The sequence below is a fragment of the Poecile atricapillus genome, chromosome Z (assembly GCF_030490865.1).
Source record: "Poecile atricapillus isolate bPoeAtr1 chromosome Z, bPoeAtr1.hap1, whole genome shotgun sequence".
In the NCBI taxonomy this organism is placed as follows: Eukaryota; Metazoa; Chordata; class Aves; order Passeriformes; family Paridae; genus Poecile; species Poecile atricapillus.
The window spans coordinates 113,878,089-113,891,381 of NC_081289.1; the positions used below are offsets into that span (position 1 = coordinate 113,878,089).

Sequence of the window (13,293 nt, forward strand, 5' to 3'; positions counted from 1 at the left end):
TTTCTTATGTTGATTCAAGACTGTCTCTTAGTTGTAACTGCAGCTTGACTTTCACTATGTCTTTGTGTTTGATCCGTCCTGATATGTGTAAGTTATATGTAACTAAAAGCTGTCGAGTTCTGCCTCATCAGTCACATCACAAACACAGATGTATGGGAATGGAGGTGAGAAGGTTAGATGAGACTGCTAAATAGACCTACCCTTGTGAGACAGGAGGCATGATACTCCACCTCCAAGAAGAGCTCTGTTTTCTGATGTTTTTTAAATGGATCTTCCAACCATGTTTTTCTTTCCTCTTCACATAACTTTTATCTTATTTGGTAGGTTATGTTGACTCAAGTGAGGGCAAAAGGTATCTTGGCTTCTTATCTACCCTATCTCTTGAAGTGATAATGTTTTGTTATCAGCAAACTGTCTAGCGATCCTTTGGCTAAACTGAGCGGAAGATTCTGTGAGTGTTACCCAGTCATGGAAAGTTAAACTTGATAAGAGAGAGCCAATTCTGAACTAGAATAGATGATAAGTCACTGGATGGGAAATGCTTCCTTGCAAAGTTGGGAAAGACCAAGCTTTTTGGTTTGCATTGCAGTGTGGCTTGTGACTTTCAAGTTGCTCATGCCTTGACTGCCTACAAGCATGTTAAGAAAGTAAATGCTTGTTTGTGCTGCTTTACCTTCAGTTAGTGTCTGAAAGTACTCTCTGTGTCTCTGAAATTACATTGTGTCTATCTCTTTTACCAAATGAAAAATAATAACTGAATAATCTTTATTTGGAAGCTAACAGAAGTTTACTAAAAGTTTATTGTTAAGCTGTGTGGCTGAAAGTAGGAAAGTCTTTATCAGATTGGTCTTTCATCAGCAGTGGTATCTCATCCATGTTTGTCCAGTGTCCAGGAAAACACAGTTGTTCCTAGTAGTTACTGGTGATGGTGTTGGGATTATTAGGACTAGAAAGATGTAGCAGAACTCTTGCTAACTTTATAAACATAATAAATAGCATCCTCAAATTATTTTTGATTTCAGTGGGGTTTTCTGCAATTTCTGTGGAATGACTGAATGATGGTACAAGATTTTACAAAAACTAATGAGCTTGGCACAAAACTCTTGCCATACTTAGAGGCTTGTCTGCTGCAACAAGAATTAATTTGAATAATCTTTCTTGTGGCTAGGGAGGACAAACTTAGTGTTTTCCCTTGTGTAGTATCTGTTTAGAGAAGAATGCTTACGTATTCTTACTGTCTTCTCAGGCTCCTTAGTTGCCTTCACATTCTTCTCAAATCTCTCTTCCTACAATTGGAAAAGGAGGATCTGTCCAGACAAGGTGGTTGTTTGTATTTGCCTTTCAGTTTGGGATTGCTTGGCAATCAGTTTTGTGTAATGAAGCTGACCAAGACTAGAGTCATATGCAATATGTGTAGAGATTTTCTATAAGGAGTGCACTTTGCAACTGTGCAAATGTACTGAATGTTGAACATTGGTTGAGTATGTGGTTTGTTTGTTCTCTTGCATTTTGGTTTTTTTCTGGTACCACTTTCAAACAAATAGAAACTACATGACACTCCTTGGGTCTTGGGGATGACCAAGGAGGTTTGTGTGAGACAGACAGGAAAGGTGATCAGCTAGGAAGATCAAAGCTTTGTTGCAGCAGTGAAGTTCTATGCTACTGCCCTATTCTTCTGCCTCTCAGAAGTGCCTTCTGTGCTGAAACAACTGCAGGTTGAATAGCAAGAAGGTGCCACTGTAAACAGTAAGGAAAGGTGTCTTGGTGTTTAGCCAGCTTTTAACTGAAACTATGCTGCTTTCTTGTGGGTCATGTTGGACATGAATCTGAACATAAAGTAGTCATAATGCTTTACTTGGTGAGCGTGTAACTGAACCTGCTGATTTCCATTTTTCAGTCATGAGGGAGAGGTGCCATTTAAAACAGTAGAAGCTCATCCAGTTGTTCACAGCAGGTGGCACAACGAGTGCGTGAATTAGAAGACAGCAAGACTCAGTTTATTAAAATGTGACTTCCTGGTGACCCATCTTTACAAGTAGGTTCAGAAAAACCTGCATCTTGAGGCTGCGTCTGGTATGCAACCAGCCTGACTGACAATGTCTGACTGTAATTCCTTTGGTTGTGGTTTGTTCTTGGTCCTGCCCTGGTTTATACAAAATGGCTGTCTGAGAATTGTCTGGCTTGCATGTTGCTGAAGGCAGAGTAGGAATTGTCCACTTCCTATAACATGTTGATTAGCTGTTCTTAGTTACAGCAGTTGATTCCATTGCAAATGTCCTTTTTTTGTAGAGAATGGAGGGTAGATTTTTTTTTTTAAGACTCAATTTTCTTGTATCTTCTAGAAATTTTTGGGTGACCAGCAGCATCAAAAGGCCACTGCTTTCCAGACTGTAATGGAGAAAGCTTTGTTCTTGCAGTTACTGATGTCTAATTTTTGAGCTAGATGACACTGAAATTTGTTTTAATTTCTAATTATTCTTCAGCACTTTAGTTAACCTAACTTCTAGAAAAAGTTAATTTTCCCTTACCAGTTCTTCATTTATTCTTGGTATGTGGTTGTTTTTCTGGGTTTGTTGTATTTGGTGTCTTTTGTTTTTGTGGTTTGGTTTTAGCTTGGTTTTTTTTTTTTGTTAAAGCATGACTCCCAATCATGTCTTGAATGTAGCATGTTCTGTTTAGATGAGAGTGAATGAGTAAGACTAGATTATCAAGTCCAGTCTTTGGCTTCTGACTACTGAAGTTCTTCATCGGCAGTGGAAAACACAGCTTCTTCCAAACAACCACCACTGCCTGTCCACTCAGCTCTCTGGGAAAAAAAACACAGGTATTTTAGGCAAATAATCTTGAGAATTTTTTAAAAGTAGATGAGTTATGTTTATAGTTCAAACCAATAAATCTAAAGTAATATGTAACCAGAAAAATATGTGCATTTTTTCTTTTAGAGAAATAAATTTCACTTTTTACTTTTCACGTGAAAATTTGTTGTACTGTGTAGAGCAGAACTTGTGCATTTCCATTCCATTCTTGCAGCCTCCAGGCTATTTCTGTCTCTGGCAAGGGGAAATAATTTTCCTGTTTTGTAACAGCTTCATCATCTCTTTCCCCTTTGAACTGGGTGTTACTCATGTGTTTCTGTTCCTAGGCTATTAATTGTTAATAGCAGGATCTGGTGTCGAAGTGTCAAATAAAGCATGTGTGGCTGACAGAGATGAAGATTTGGAGGTATCTTTTCCTTCCTGTACTCCCCCAAATTATTTCTCTTCCGAGACAACATTGAAATGATGTTTCTCTCCGATGTTTGTGTGTTTTTTGACACACAAAACATAAGATGTAGTTTAACTTCCATGTTATTTTCTGCTGGTTTGTAGGGTAGACTGCTCTTTTCTGTAAGAAATTGCTATAAGTGTAATGAAGCAGTAGTTAAAAAGTTAGGATTTTTAAGCACTTTATAATGCAGAGTATTGTCAGTCCTACAGAAATATAAGGAAGTGAAAAGCATCTTATATTTGAGATGAAGTCTAAATTTTATTTGGCTCATCAAAATGCTTATTCTTTACATCATTCACTTTATGAATTAGCTGAAGATAACGTGACAAATTAGCTTTTGGGTTCTGCTGTCATGCTGGGTATTTTTGTTTCTTAACATATGGGAAAATATGCAGTTCTGAGTTAAATGGGCAGTTGCATGTTTTCTCATACAACTGCCCATTTAAGCAACAGTTCTGTCCTTATGTGACACTGTCACCCGATTGTTAATATGCAGGAAGGGTTTCCATAACAGATTATGTTTCGTAAGTCAAGTTCTCAGAACTACTTTTCTTTTTTAGTTCGTGCAGGTACTGTCTGTAGTTTGTAGATGTGTGTAGCTTTGTTACCTTACTTCTCTTAACTGCGGATGAATCAAACCCCATATTCATAGCTGAATGTATTTATTTTGGTCTGAGTGGTCTAACAGGCAAAATTTTTGTAATTTAAGACCAGTGAATTGCTCTGGTTTTCATCTCCATCATTTTTTTTTGTGAAGTAGTGATTTCTGATATTTGATACTTCAGAGTGTAGCCCACAAAAATCAGATTCATTAACTGATGTGCAACAAGCTAATAATTACACTAGAGAGACATTGATTATTTATTTATTTCAGACTTGCACAAGCCTGGATGCTCAGTAGCATTCCACAAGTCAAGCATGCCCTTCCAGACTTCCCATGCCTTTATTTGTACAGAGTTCAGTGTTAGCAACCTCCCAAGTACAGTCCCTCTATTTTGTTAAGTTAGGGATTTCCATACAAGTTACATAATCACAGGGATGGGTCTTCACTTGAGCAAGGGCCTTCTTGACTCGTACATCTGGGAGTTTCACTAATTGTATTGCTGTTCTTTGTTATTTTCCACCTTCTGTTAGCAGTTCTCAGTTCAGTCAAGTCAACTAAGGAGAGAGATAGCATGCTGTTGTTTGGTATCCTTGAGTAATATTCTAAGGAGCTTTCATGTTGCTATAATGTTTGGTAAATTTTAAATGCACAGTGATTTTAAGTTATCACTTCTGTGGACCTGGAATGTAAAACTTTTAGCCATCGGTTTCTTTGAATGATTTTTAATGGCTTAGCCTGCCTAAGACTAAGGAGAAACAAATATTCCCAAAGTTTCATAACAGAAAAGGGGGAAAAAAAGTGCATATATTTATATTCTGTTCCATTTGATAATAAAAGTGTGTGGTGACTGCTGACTTAGAGAAGCTGTTCAGAAACTGGTATCCTTGTTGAAATGAAGACCATATGGAAGGTCTTTCTTCTGTAGTTTCAGTTCATATTATAAGCAGTGTAGGTCAGTTTCTTCTTACACCTCACCCATTGTCTTCCAATGGTTGCATGTTTTTCCTGTGTTCAGTATTACGAAGGGAAAAGAGGTTTAATGCATACTCCTACATGCAAAGTATATACTAGTGTTATTTTGGCTGAGTCTGCCAACTTTTAACCAACATAATTCATGTTGTGTTTATATTTTTGAGATAATGCTTTTGGCGGGGCTTTTTTTCATTTGCCCAATCAGAATGGACTTGGAATTGTGGCTGGTGTATCTAGATACAATTGGTTATGTTGTTTTGAAGTTATGTTGTTTTCAGTGGGGCGAATTTAGATGCTTCATACCCTACTTGTTATGATAATTGTCATAAATGTGAATTTTAAAGGAATTCTTTACATTGTTCAAATTGGCCTGCTTCACTTGGAAAAGGGCAGTGTTTAAACACTTAGCTTGATAAAATGTTTAATGAACTTAAAACAGCAGTTCAAGAGTCACATGATATAGTCTGAAATTTCCTTAGAGTTGATTTATGATAAATATGGAAGAAAGTAGAGTTCACATTTGATGCTAGGATCTCTAATAAGCAAGCATAATAATAATAAGTTGTTTCTTCTTTCTTGCAGCGCGTTAGAACAGAAGTGTAGGTACTGATAGATGTCCTGTATTAGTTGAAGCACCTCTCTTCATGCTGCTTTTGTGAGGCTTGAGAAGTAAAGTGTCTGCTGTGAACGTTTCTGCTCTCATTGCTAGAGTGCAGGAGCTCTTCAGTTTTTCTACATTAGTATACTGTGTCCATTTATTTCTCTGTCTGACTTTGACTTTCTTTGCCTCAAAAACATTAGTATCTCTAAATTATGTAAACTTAATAGTTTTGAGCCTGCTTGCATCTTGAAAATAATACATAATAAAGATTTAAAGAAATAATGTAATTACCAAACAACAACAAAAAAAGACTGTGCAATTCAAGAAACATAATTTTGAGACAGCTTTATTTTACTAAATCTTGTGCTGATGATTTTCTGAAATCTGTGGGAAAAGTCTGAGTCATGCCATCTAGTGGCAGTTTTACGTCTATTTATTTGATTTTAATTCTTGGATGGATGTGTACTCTGGAAGAAGTGCACTAAAAATCTGTGCATTGCAGCATTAACCAGCATTGTACTGAGTGAGATAGTTATTAAACTGTTTCTCTTGGTACTAGCTTACGTGTTCATATACTGCATTTTCTGAGTAGAATGTGAAAAAAGGCTTTGTGGTCCTTTTTGTGGCTTTAACTATCTTTTATATTTCCTGAAGACTTCTGCTCTATGCATGTCCTGTGGACTGACACTGTTATAACAAGGACGTTCTGGAGTGGGAACCTGTCCTTTGGGACCTGCTGCAGGACAGACCTGGATCAGGTGAAGGAAATGAATAAAGGATTGCATCCACCTCAGTCTCTTCAGCCATGTAAATGATGGAAATGGTGTTCTGTGCTGAAGTGTGGAGGTCAGACTGCAATCTTGAAGGAACTAGCTGTGGCCAATGCCTGACATTGCTCTTCAATGGTGCTAAGTAAAAACACTTTTTTTTGCTATAGGCTAAAATGAACAAGTACCTCTGGAAACTGTTGTGACATCTCAGCTGTGTCAGCTGCAAGATGCAGTGCTGGAATAAGCGCTTGAAAATAGAAAATTTACTAGCCTTTAATTGAATGTACAGCAATGTGTCTGACTATACTTCTGGTCTCCTTCTGTACTCTGAAGAATAGACAAACTTTATCAATCACTTGATTATATTTTTTTGTATTGACATATAGTATATGTGTATGTGTACACATTTGTATCTTAAATATGGCCTTAGGCCTTTAAGATGCTGTGTATTTTATGTAACAGTTCCATCAATCTTTTTGTTGAACAGGCTTAATTTACAAGTAGATTTTACCGGACTACTGGGAAAAAAAGTGGATATGTTCTGAGTACTTTTAAAATAATTTGTTTCTTGGTAGGAATGTGATCACTCCTAGACCTTGATCGGGACGGAGCTGTTCTAGTTACCCCTGTTGCAGTCCTTTTCTTTACTTCTTAGGATGATGTCACTTTTTTGTTGTAATGGGCATGGGATGGAGTAGAAAATGACTGGGTTTCTCTTCTACTGCCTCCAGCATTTTTCTGAGAGTGTGTGGAGTCAACTGCAGACTCGTGTAAGTCTTTGGATATGGGATCAAGATACCAATTTGAATACTTTCTAATACCCATTTTGCATGCAGTGGGAGTAGGAAGACACAGGAAACTTCAGAAAGAACTTTCAGATTGGGTTTTTGGTTTTTTGTTGTTTAGTTAGTTTATTTCTTTTAGCATAGAAGCTGTCTTCAGTGATGTTGTTACACCTTTTAGGAGTCCCTTGAAAGGCTGTGACTATTCCTTATGCCTTGGTGTTTGGGGAAAAACATTAAGGTTGTACTTCATAATTTTAAATGTTTGGACAGCCATTTGACTGGTGTGAATGACAGGAATCAAAATTCAGAAGCTACCAGGCAAAGGAAGCATTTACCTAGACAGAATGCAAATTCTCTTTCTGTTTCTTCATGTAAGTAGATGCTGCTCTTGTATGAAGGTTTGAAAGAGCCTGCAAAAGGTTCACATCACAGATATTTATTCATGTGAACTTCCAGTCATTACTATTCTTTATTAAGTACCTGACAATTAAAAGTACCTTGACTTTTGCTTTTCAAGTTTGTTCTCTTAGGAGAGATGGAATTGTACTCAAAAAGCTGTGTGTTTTGCTTGTTTATTCTGCTTAATTTCTTCTCTTGTCTCCAGAAGTGTCTCAAGGAGGCAATTAGTCTTTAGAGAAGGAGTTTATTAGAAGACTGGTGACATCCGTCAGTGTCTGGGGTGAGACATGGATAACAGAATTTCTGTTGAGGATGTTCCTGTGGGTTTCTATTCAGCTTTTTGAAACTCCAGTTCTCCTCAGATCAGGAGGATCATTTAATTGGCTTTTTCCAAGTTCTTTTAAGTTCCCTCTATACTTGGCACTGGTGAGACCGCTCTTGAAATTCTGCATTCTGTATTGGTTTAGTCCCCTCATTCCAGGACAGACAGTGAGGTGCTGTGGGGTGTCCAAAGGAGGACAATGGAAGTGATGAAGGGTCTGGAGCACAAATCCAGTGAGGAGGGGCTGATGGAGCTGAGGGTATTTAGGATGGAAAAAAGAAGACTCTGGAGAGATCTTACAACTCTCTACAGCTAACTGAAAAGGGTTGTACAGAAGTGGGGGTTAGTCTCCAGGCGTCTTCCTGGCATATGTTAAAAGTCTGTTCCATCAAGCTTCCAGTTTTTCTTATGGAAAGAGTAGAAATCACAGTTACATAGTAGAAAATAGTTTCGGTTTGAAGAGTGAGTAAGGTAGCAGTCATGAGCTCAGAGGAGAGATGAGTTTGATGACCTAACGAAAGCTTTCAAAATTTTAAGTGTCAAGGAAAGATCAAGTACAAATTGGTTCTTTACTGTTTTTGAATAAATAAAGCTGGAGATTGTTAAACAAAGGTAGCTGGAGCCAGGCTCAAGTAGAAAGTCTTATTTTGCATGAAATGGGTATCAGGCTCATGAAATTCCATACTAATGTATAAGTCATGAACAAAGTCTGCATGGTATTAAGGGAACCAGGCTTGTATTTAGAACAGAGATCTACTGAAAATCATAAGATAAGGCCAAACTATTTTGCTCTGGAATTCCCAGAGTTGCCAGAGGCTGGAAACTATGAGGTAGAGAGGTATATGTGAGGGAGGGCTGTTTGCCCATTTCTCCTTGCTACACACTTCTAGAGCCCAGTTTTGGAGGCTGGATACAGAAATAAATGATTTTTGAGCTGAGCTGTTCTCCTCATTTTTACATTTGTGCATTTCTTCCTTTATTTCAATTTGAAATTTGAACGTAGGTTGAAAGAGCTTTGGTTCTAGGTGGAAAGAATCAACTTCTAGATTTCTGGACTAAGCTGTTCACATAACTGCTCACACATGTGAACTGGCTGCATGTGTGCACTATCTGTCATGCATTCCAGACCTCTTGTATGTACTGTGGCCAACCTGCATGTCAGGTACATGAACAGAACACCTTTTGTTTCATGTGTAGATACACTGCTCAGCTAGTTCGTCCTGAGTACATCACATGTGCTGCACAAACTCCTGAGGCATAAGTCTGCATTGTCTTCTGTGATATACGTGGTGGAAGTTTAGAATCTAAAAAGGAAAATATCTTTGGTTTAATTTAGCTGTAGTCTAATGTAGCAGGTCCATGGGAAATCTCTCTGTACAAATGATTTGCAGTGAAAGCTTAGCAAACAGTCAGTAGACTGGTAATATTCTGGTAATTACTGTCTGTTGCAGAAGTAAGTGCTATCTGGTAATGGTAAATTTCTGCTATGTTACAAAACATATATGCATTTAATAGAAACTTTTTCTTTTCTTCTGCAGGAAAACTTCGAAGATGCCTATGAAAACATCCCTGTGTAAGTACAATTTTTTAAAATGTGTCTTTGTTAAAACTCCTTATACAAAGCCGGAATACTGTGTGGACAGCACACAGCATAATTTTATATACACTGACTATATTCATGTTTTTCAGAACAGTTAAAGTCCTCAAGAGTTGAGAAATGGAAGTGTAATTAGGTTGATATATGTGATGAAATATTTGTCAACAAAGGTGAAAATTGTAAAGAATTAAAAATAGAAATCTAGTAGCTTAGTTAAATACTGACAGCTCTAGATATTTTTGCGTGCTGAAAAAATAGTCACAACGTTATTAGGAAAACTTTGGATCATACATTATGCAAAACAATCTAAGCAAGATTTTCAAATGGAAATTGCTATGTCTTATAATGTACAGCTGTGATACTTTCCCCTAATGAAGTGATGTAGTCACTTCTCTGGTACAAGATCTCATGGCGAAGCAACACCTTATTTGAACTGTGATGAAAACACATTATGCTGTTCATAAGTGGTTTTAGTTTTTCTCTAGAATTTTATTTAATTTTTGTGCCATGAAGCACACGAGAAGGGGACTTCTGCTGATATTCTCAGATTGCTAAAACACTTCTAGACCCAGCAGTAGGGTAACTTCATGGCCAAAACATTCATAGTCTTGGCAAACTGTATTTTGCAGGTTTGTCAGACTTTCTGAGACCTAGAGTAGTAAGGTCTGATCTGTGTAGAGCTGAGAAAAATTAAACATTGTTTCCTGACACTCAGAAGGAAACCTTATGTTCAAGTTGAGAATCCTACATGTTAATGATTGCTTATTCTTCCTTTGACTGCCAAAGGGTTTGTGTATGATTAGGTAACATCTCTTTGGCCACTGTTTTCCCCTGGGGCAGGGACAAGAGTAACTTTGAAATACCGTATGAGAATATTTACCCAATATTCATTACTTCTATGAGAAAGTGGTTTTGTTGTTTTCTGTTGATGTCTGAGCTGGGTATGGATGTTTATTTTTGGCATGCAGAGCTTTGATTTGTTCTTCCTGAGTGTCTTCTTCTGTGTCCATAGCTGTCTCACATATACTTTTTATAATAGAAGTTAGGATGTCCGTTTATTCTGACTGATATTACCTCCATCTGCAATAAGCATTATATAGAAGATGATAGAATATTAATGGGACAAAACATTGTGTTGTTACTTAACATCACATTGAACATAGTGAATGTTTATATTCTTTTGTATCTGGACAGGATTCTTCCCTGGATTAGACTCTACTTTCTCAAATTCTTTTGACTATATGGCTATTAAAAAAGAATGTGCCTAAGGAACTGAAAAAGATCTTGGAATGTTTTGTGAAGGTCTTCAATCTTAGCTTTCTTGAAATGCTTTGATCGTAGTTTTCAAATGATGTTAGTAGATTCCCTGAGGTGAAAACCTTATGTAAATCCAATGCCATACTGGTTGTTCCTGAGCTTTATCTATGAATACAAAATCAATTGTAGTTTTCTCATTACTATATTGAAACAATAACTGGCCAGTGGTTTAAGCTTCTGGGAAGCTGTCTCTATTTTTTTGATTTTGGTATTGGTAACATTCACTTTCATAATTTTTCTATGGCAGTGTTTCATTCTCCCTTATTTTGGATAGGAAGGTGGCATTGTTAGAGCTCTGTGATGACATGCCTGGCATTAGTTTGAGTGCATCGTTGTAGTTAGTTATATCCAATTGAATTATCTGAAATGTACCTTTTTTATAGGGAGTTGTGTCAACAAATACTCATGTTTACTTTTGAGATCAGTTTTGGTTCCAGTTCTGTCAGATTGTCATGTTGGTTTACAGAATTGGGAAAGAATGTGTAACAAGCAGATCTTTATAGTATTTCATACACCACTGCAATTCTTAGTGTGAAATATATGCAGGGTAAAGCGGCTCTGTATTTTGCACCAGTAGATGCTAGTGAGTGGTTTTGCTAATCCAACTTGACTTTAATTGGCTTTATTCTTTAAATATTAATGCTTACCAATAGATACCAGATTGTGCAGGTTAGATGTTGAAAGGACAATGAGTTACCTTAGTGTGGTAAAATCCTTCCCTAAATCTCATGTGCTGCTCATATCTGAGGACAGGCCCAGGAGGGAGACAGTCTTTGCTCAAGTGGTTTAAATGTATTAGATTCTCTGTTTAGACTCTTTTGTCATCTTCTACTCATAGTAGCTATTGTAGATATAAGCAGCAACTCCAAAGCATGTAATGATCAAAAAATACTTGCTTTGTAGAAACATGAAGAAACCTTTAAATAGAGTTATTTACTGTAAATTTTGTTCACTTTTTTTGCTAAAGCTGAAGAAAGACTTTTACAGGAGGTCACTCTGCCATTTTACTTAAAGCAAGCACTAGCATTTAATGTTTTCTCTGCCAGTAAAAGTAACTGAATTTTCAAAGTACTGGTATGATAGTAACACTAGTTACACCATTTTCAATCTTCCAAAGATTGAATAGGTGGAATATATGTCAAAGTAAATTCACCATTACCTGTTTCTGTTAACTCAGAACTAGTTTGATTAGCGTATTCTGTTGTAAAAGGAACTGAATAACTGGAGACAAACTGTGATTTCTGTTGTGGAAATTGAAACCTCTGCCAAGAATTTTGTGGTGGTAGGCTGCTTTTTACCATTTTTCCAATGGAGCGTCTGCTTTGGGCTTGGCGGATGTGTTTGACAAAGTTACCTAATGCCTGCCAAGCATCTACAGGTTCAAAAACATAAGTAGATGGAACATATTTTGTGTGGTTTATTCTTTTATTCAGTTGCTAAAAATGCCTCATCAATACTTAAATCTTACTGTGGAAAAACTACAACTTTACTTCTAGCCTTACTGAACAAGATAATTTTCTACATTGAATTTTTTTTCAATGTATTTCTACTACCTTAATTTTTACTCAAATTATTCTGAAAATCTCTTTGTAGAATGCAAATATTCATGTTTTTTGTTGCCAGAGTATAATTTTCTAAATTATGTTGTCTTGGGCTTTACAACTAGATTGAAAGTAGTTTGAGTTTTCAACAGTTTTTAACCATCACTGTATTATGCTTGGCATGTAGTGACCTTGCCACTGCTATTTTGATTTCTGTATGTATTTTATCCTCCTGAAGTTCTCAATTTGTTTAGAACATGTATGAAATATTAATTCTGTTGGTATTTCTGTCCATCTCATTTTACTTACTTTACTTTCCTTAAAATGTCATCTGTATATGAAAGGAATAAGTAGCCATCAAGTTATGTTTGTCCATGCAATCCTCCTTAGATTGCAAGGCAATAATAGTGCCTTTATTTACTACCCCAATATCAGAGGCTTATGCAAATGAATAGCAGCATTTAGTGCTGTATTATGATAGCTGTGTGGGCATTTTTATAGATGTTTTGTAGTTGAGATTGGGAAGAAACACAGTCTCACTGCTGCAAGCAGCTCATATACAGAGGAAGTCTTCATATTGTGCTATTTATATAGAAATTTCAGATGCCAGACCCTGAGTTATGTCATAAGTAGAAAGCTAGTGAGATCTCATTTAAACACATTTAAAACATGGATTATTGAAAAAGTGGGAGATTGCATTCTGTAAGCAAAGCAGACAGATGATTTTTGATCAAGAATGGAACTTTCGGGTTTTTTTGTCTTTATCAATTTCAGCACAAAGAGACATGCTTCACTGATTCTCTTTCACATTTTCTTTGCCTACCCAAAGCTGTATACTGTTAATCCTTGATCCTACCAAAGCAGCTCTGTGTGGTATTACTGGGGTGATAGATTAAGGGCCAGAAGTGTTTAAGGAAGTTAGAGCAGGTTAGCCTTGTAATCTTAGATGTGTAGTTAAGATTTCAGTTACACCTGCACCTATGAGTGTTTTGTCAGTGAATGAAACTGAACAGTTAAGGAAATGGCTCTAAATTAAAATTTTAATTCAGGGAGCCAACAACTTTTGGAAACTTACTGTCTTTGTAAGTATAAACTCATATTCTGACATTGTCTTGAGA

At 36.7% G+C, this 13,293-nt stretch overlaps 1 protein-coding gene across 1 annotated transcript in view; it reads left to right on the forward strand.

The window, feature by feature from the left end:
* The window catches only part of TTC39B (tetratricopeptide repeat domain 39B), a 77,219-nt gene that overhangs the window by 16,944 nt on the left and 46,982 nt on the right, over positions 1–13,293 (forward strand). The window contains exon 2 of the mRNA XM_058827244.1: positions 9,259–9,293. Within this exon, the coding sequence (XP_058683227.1) occupies positions 9,259–9,293 (35 nt within the window). The remainder of the gene's footprint in view (positions 1–9,258; positions 9,294–13,293) is intronic.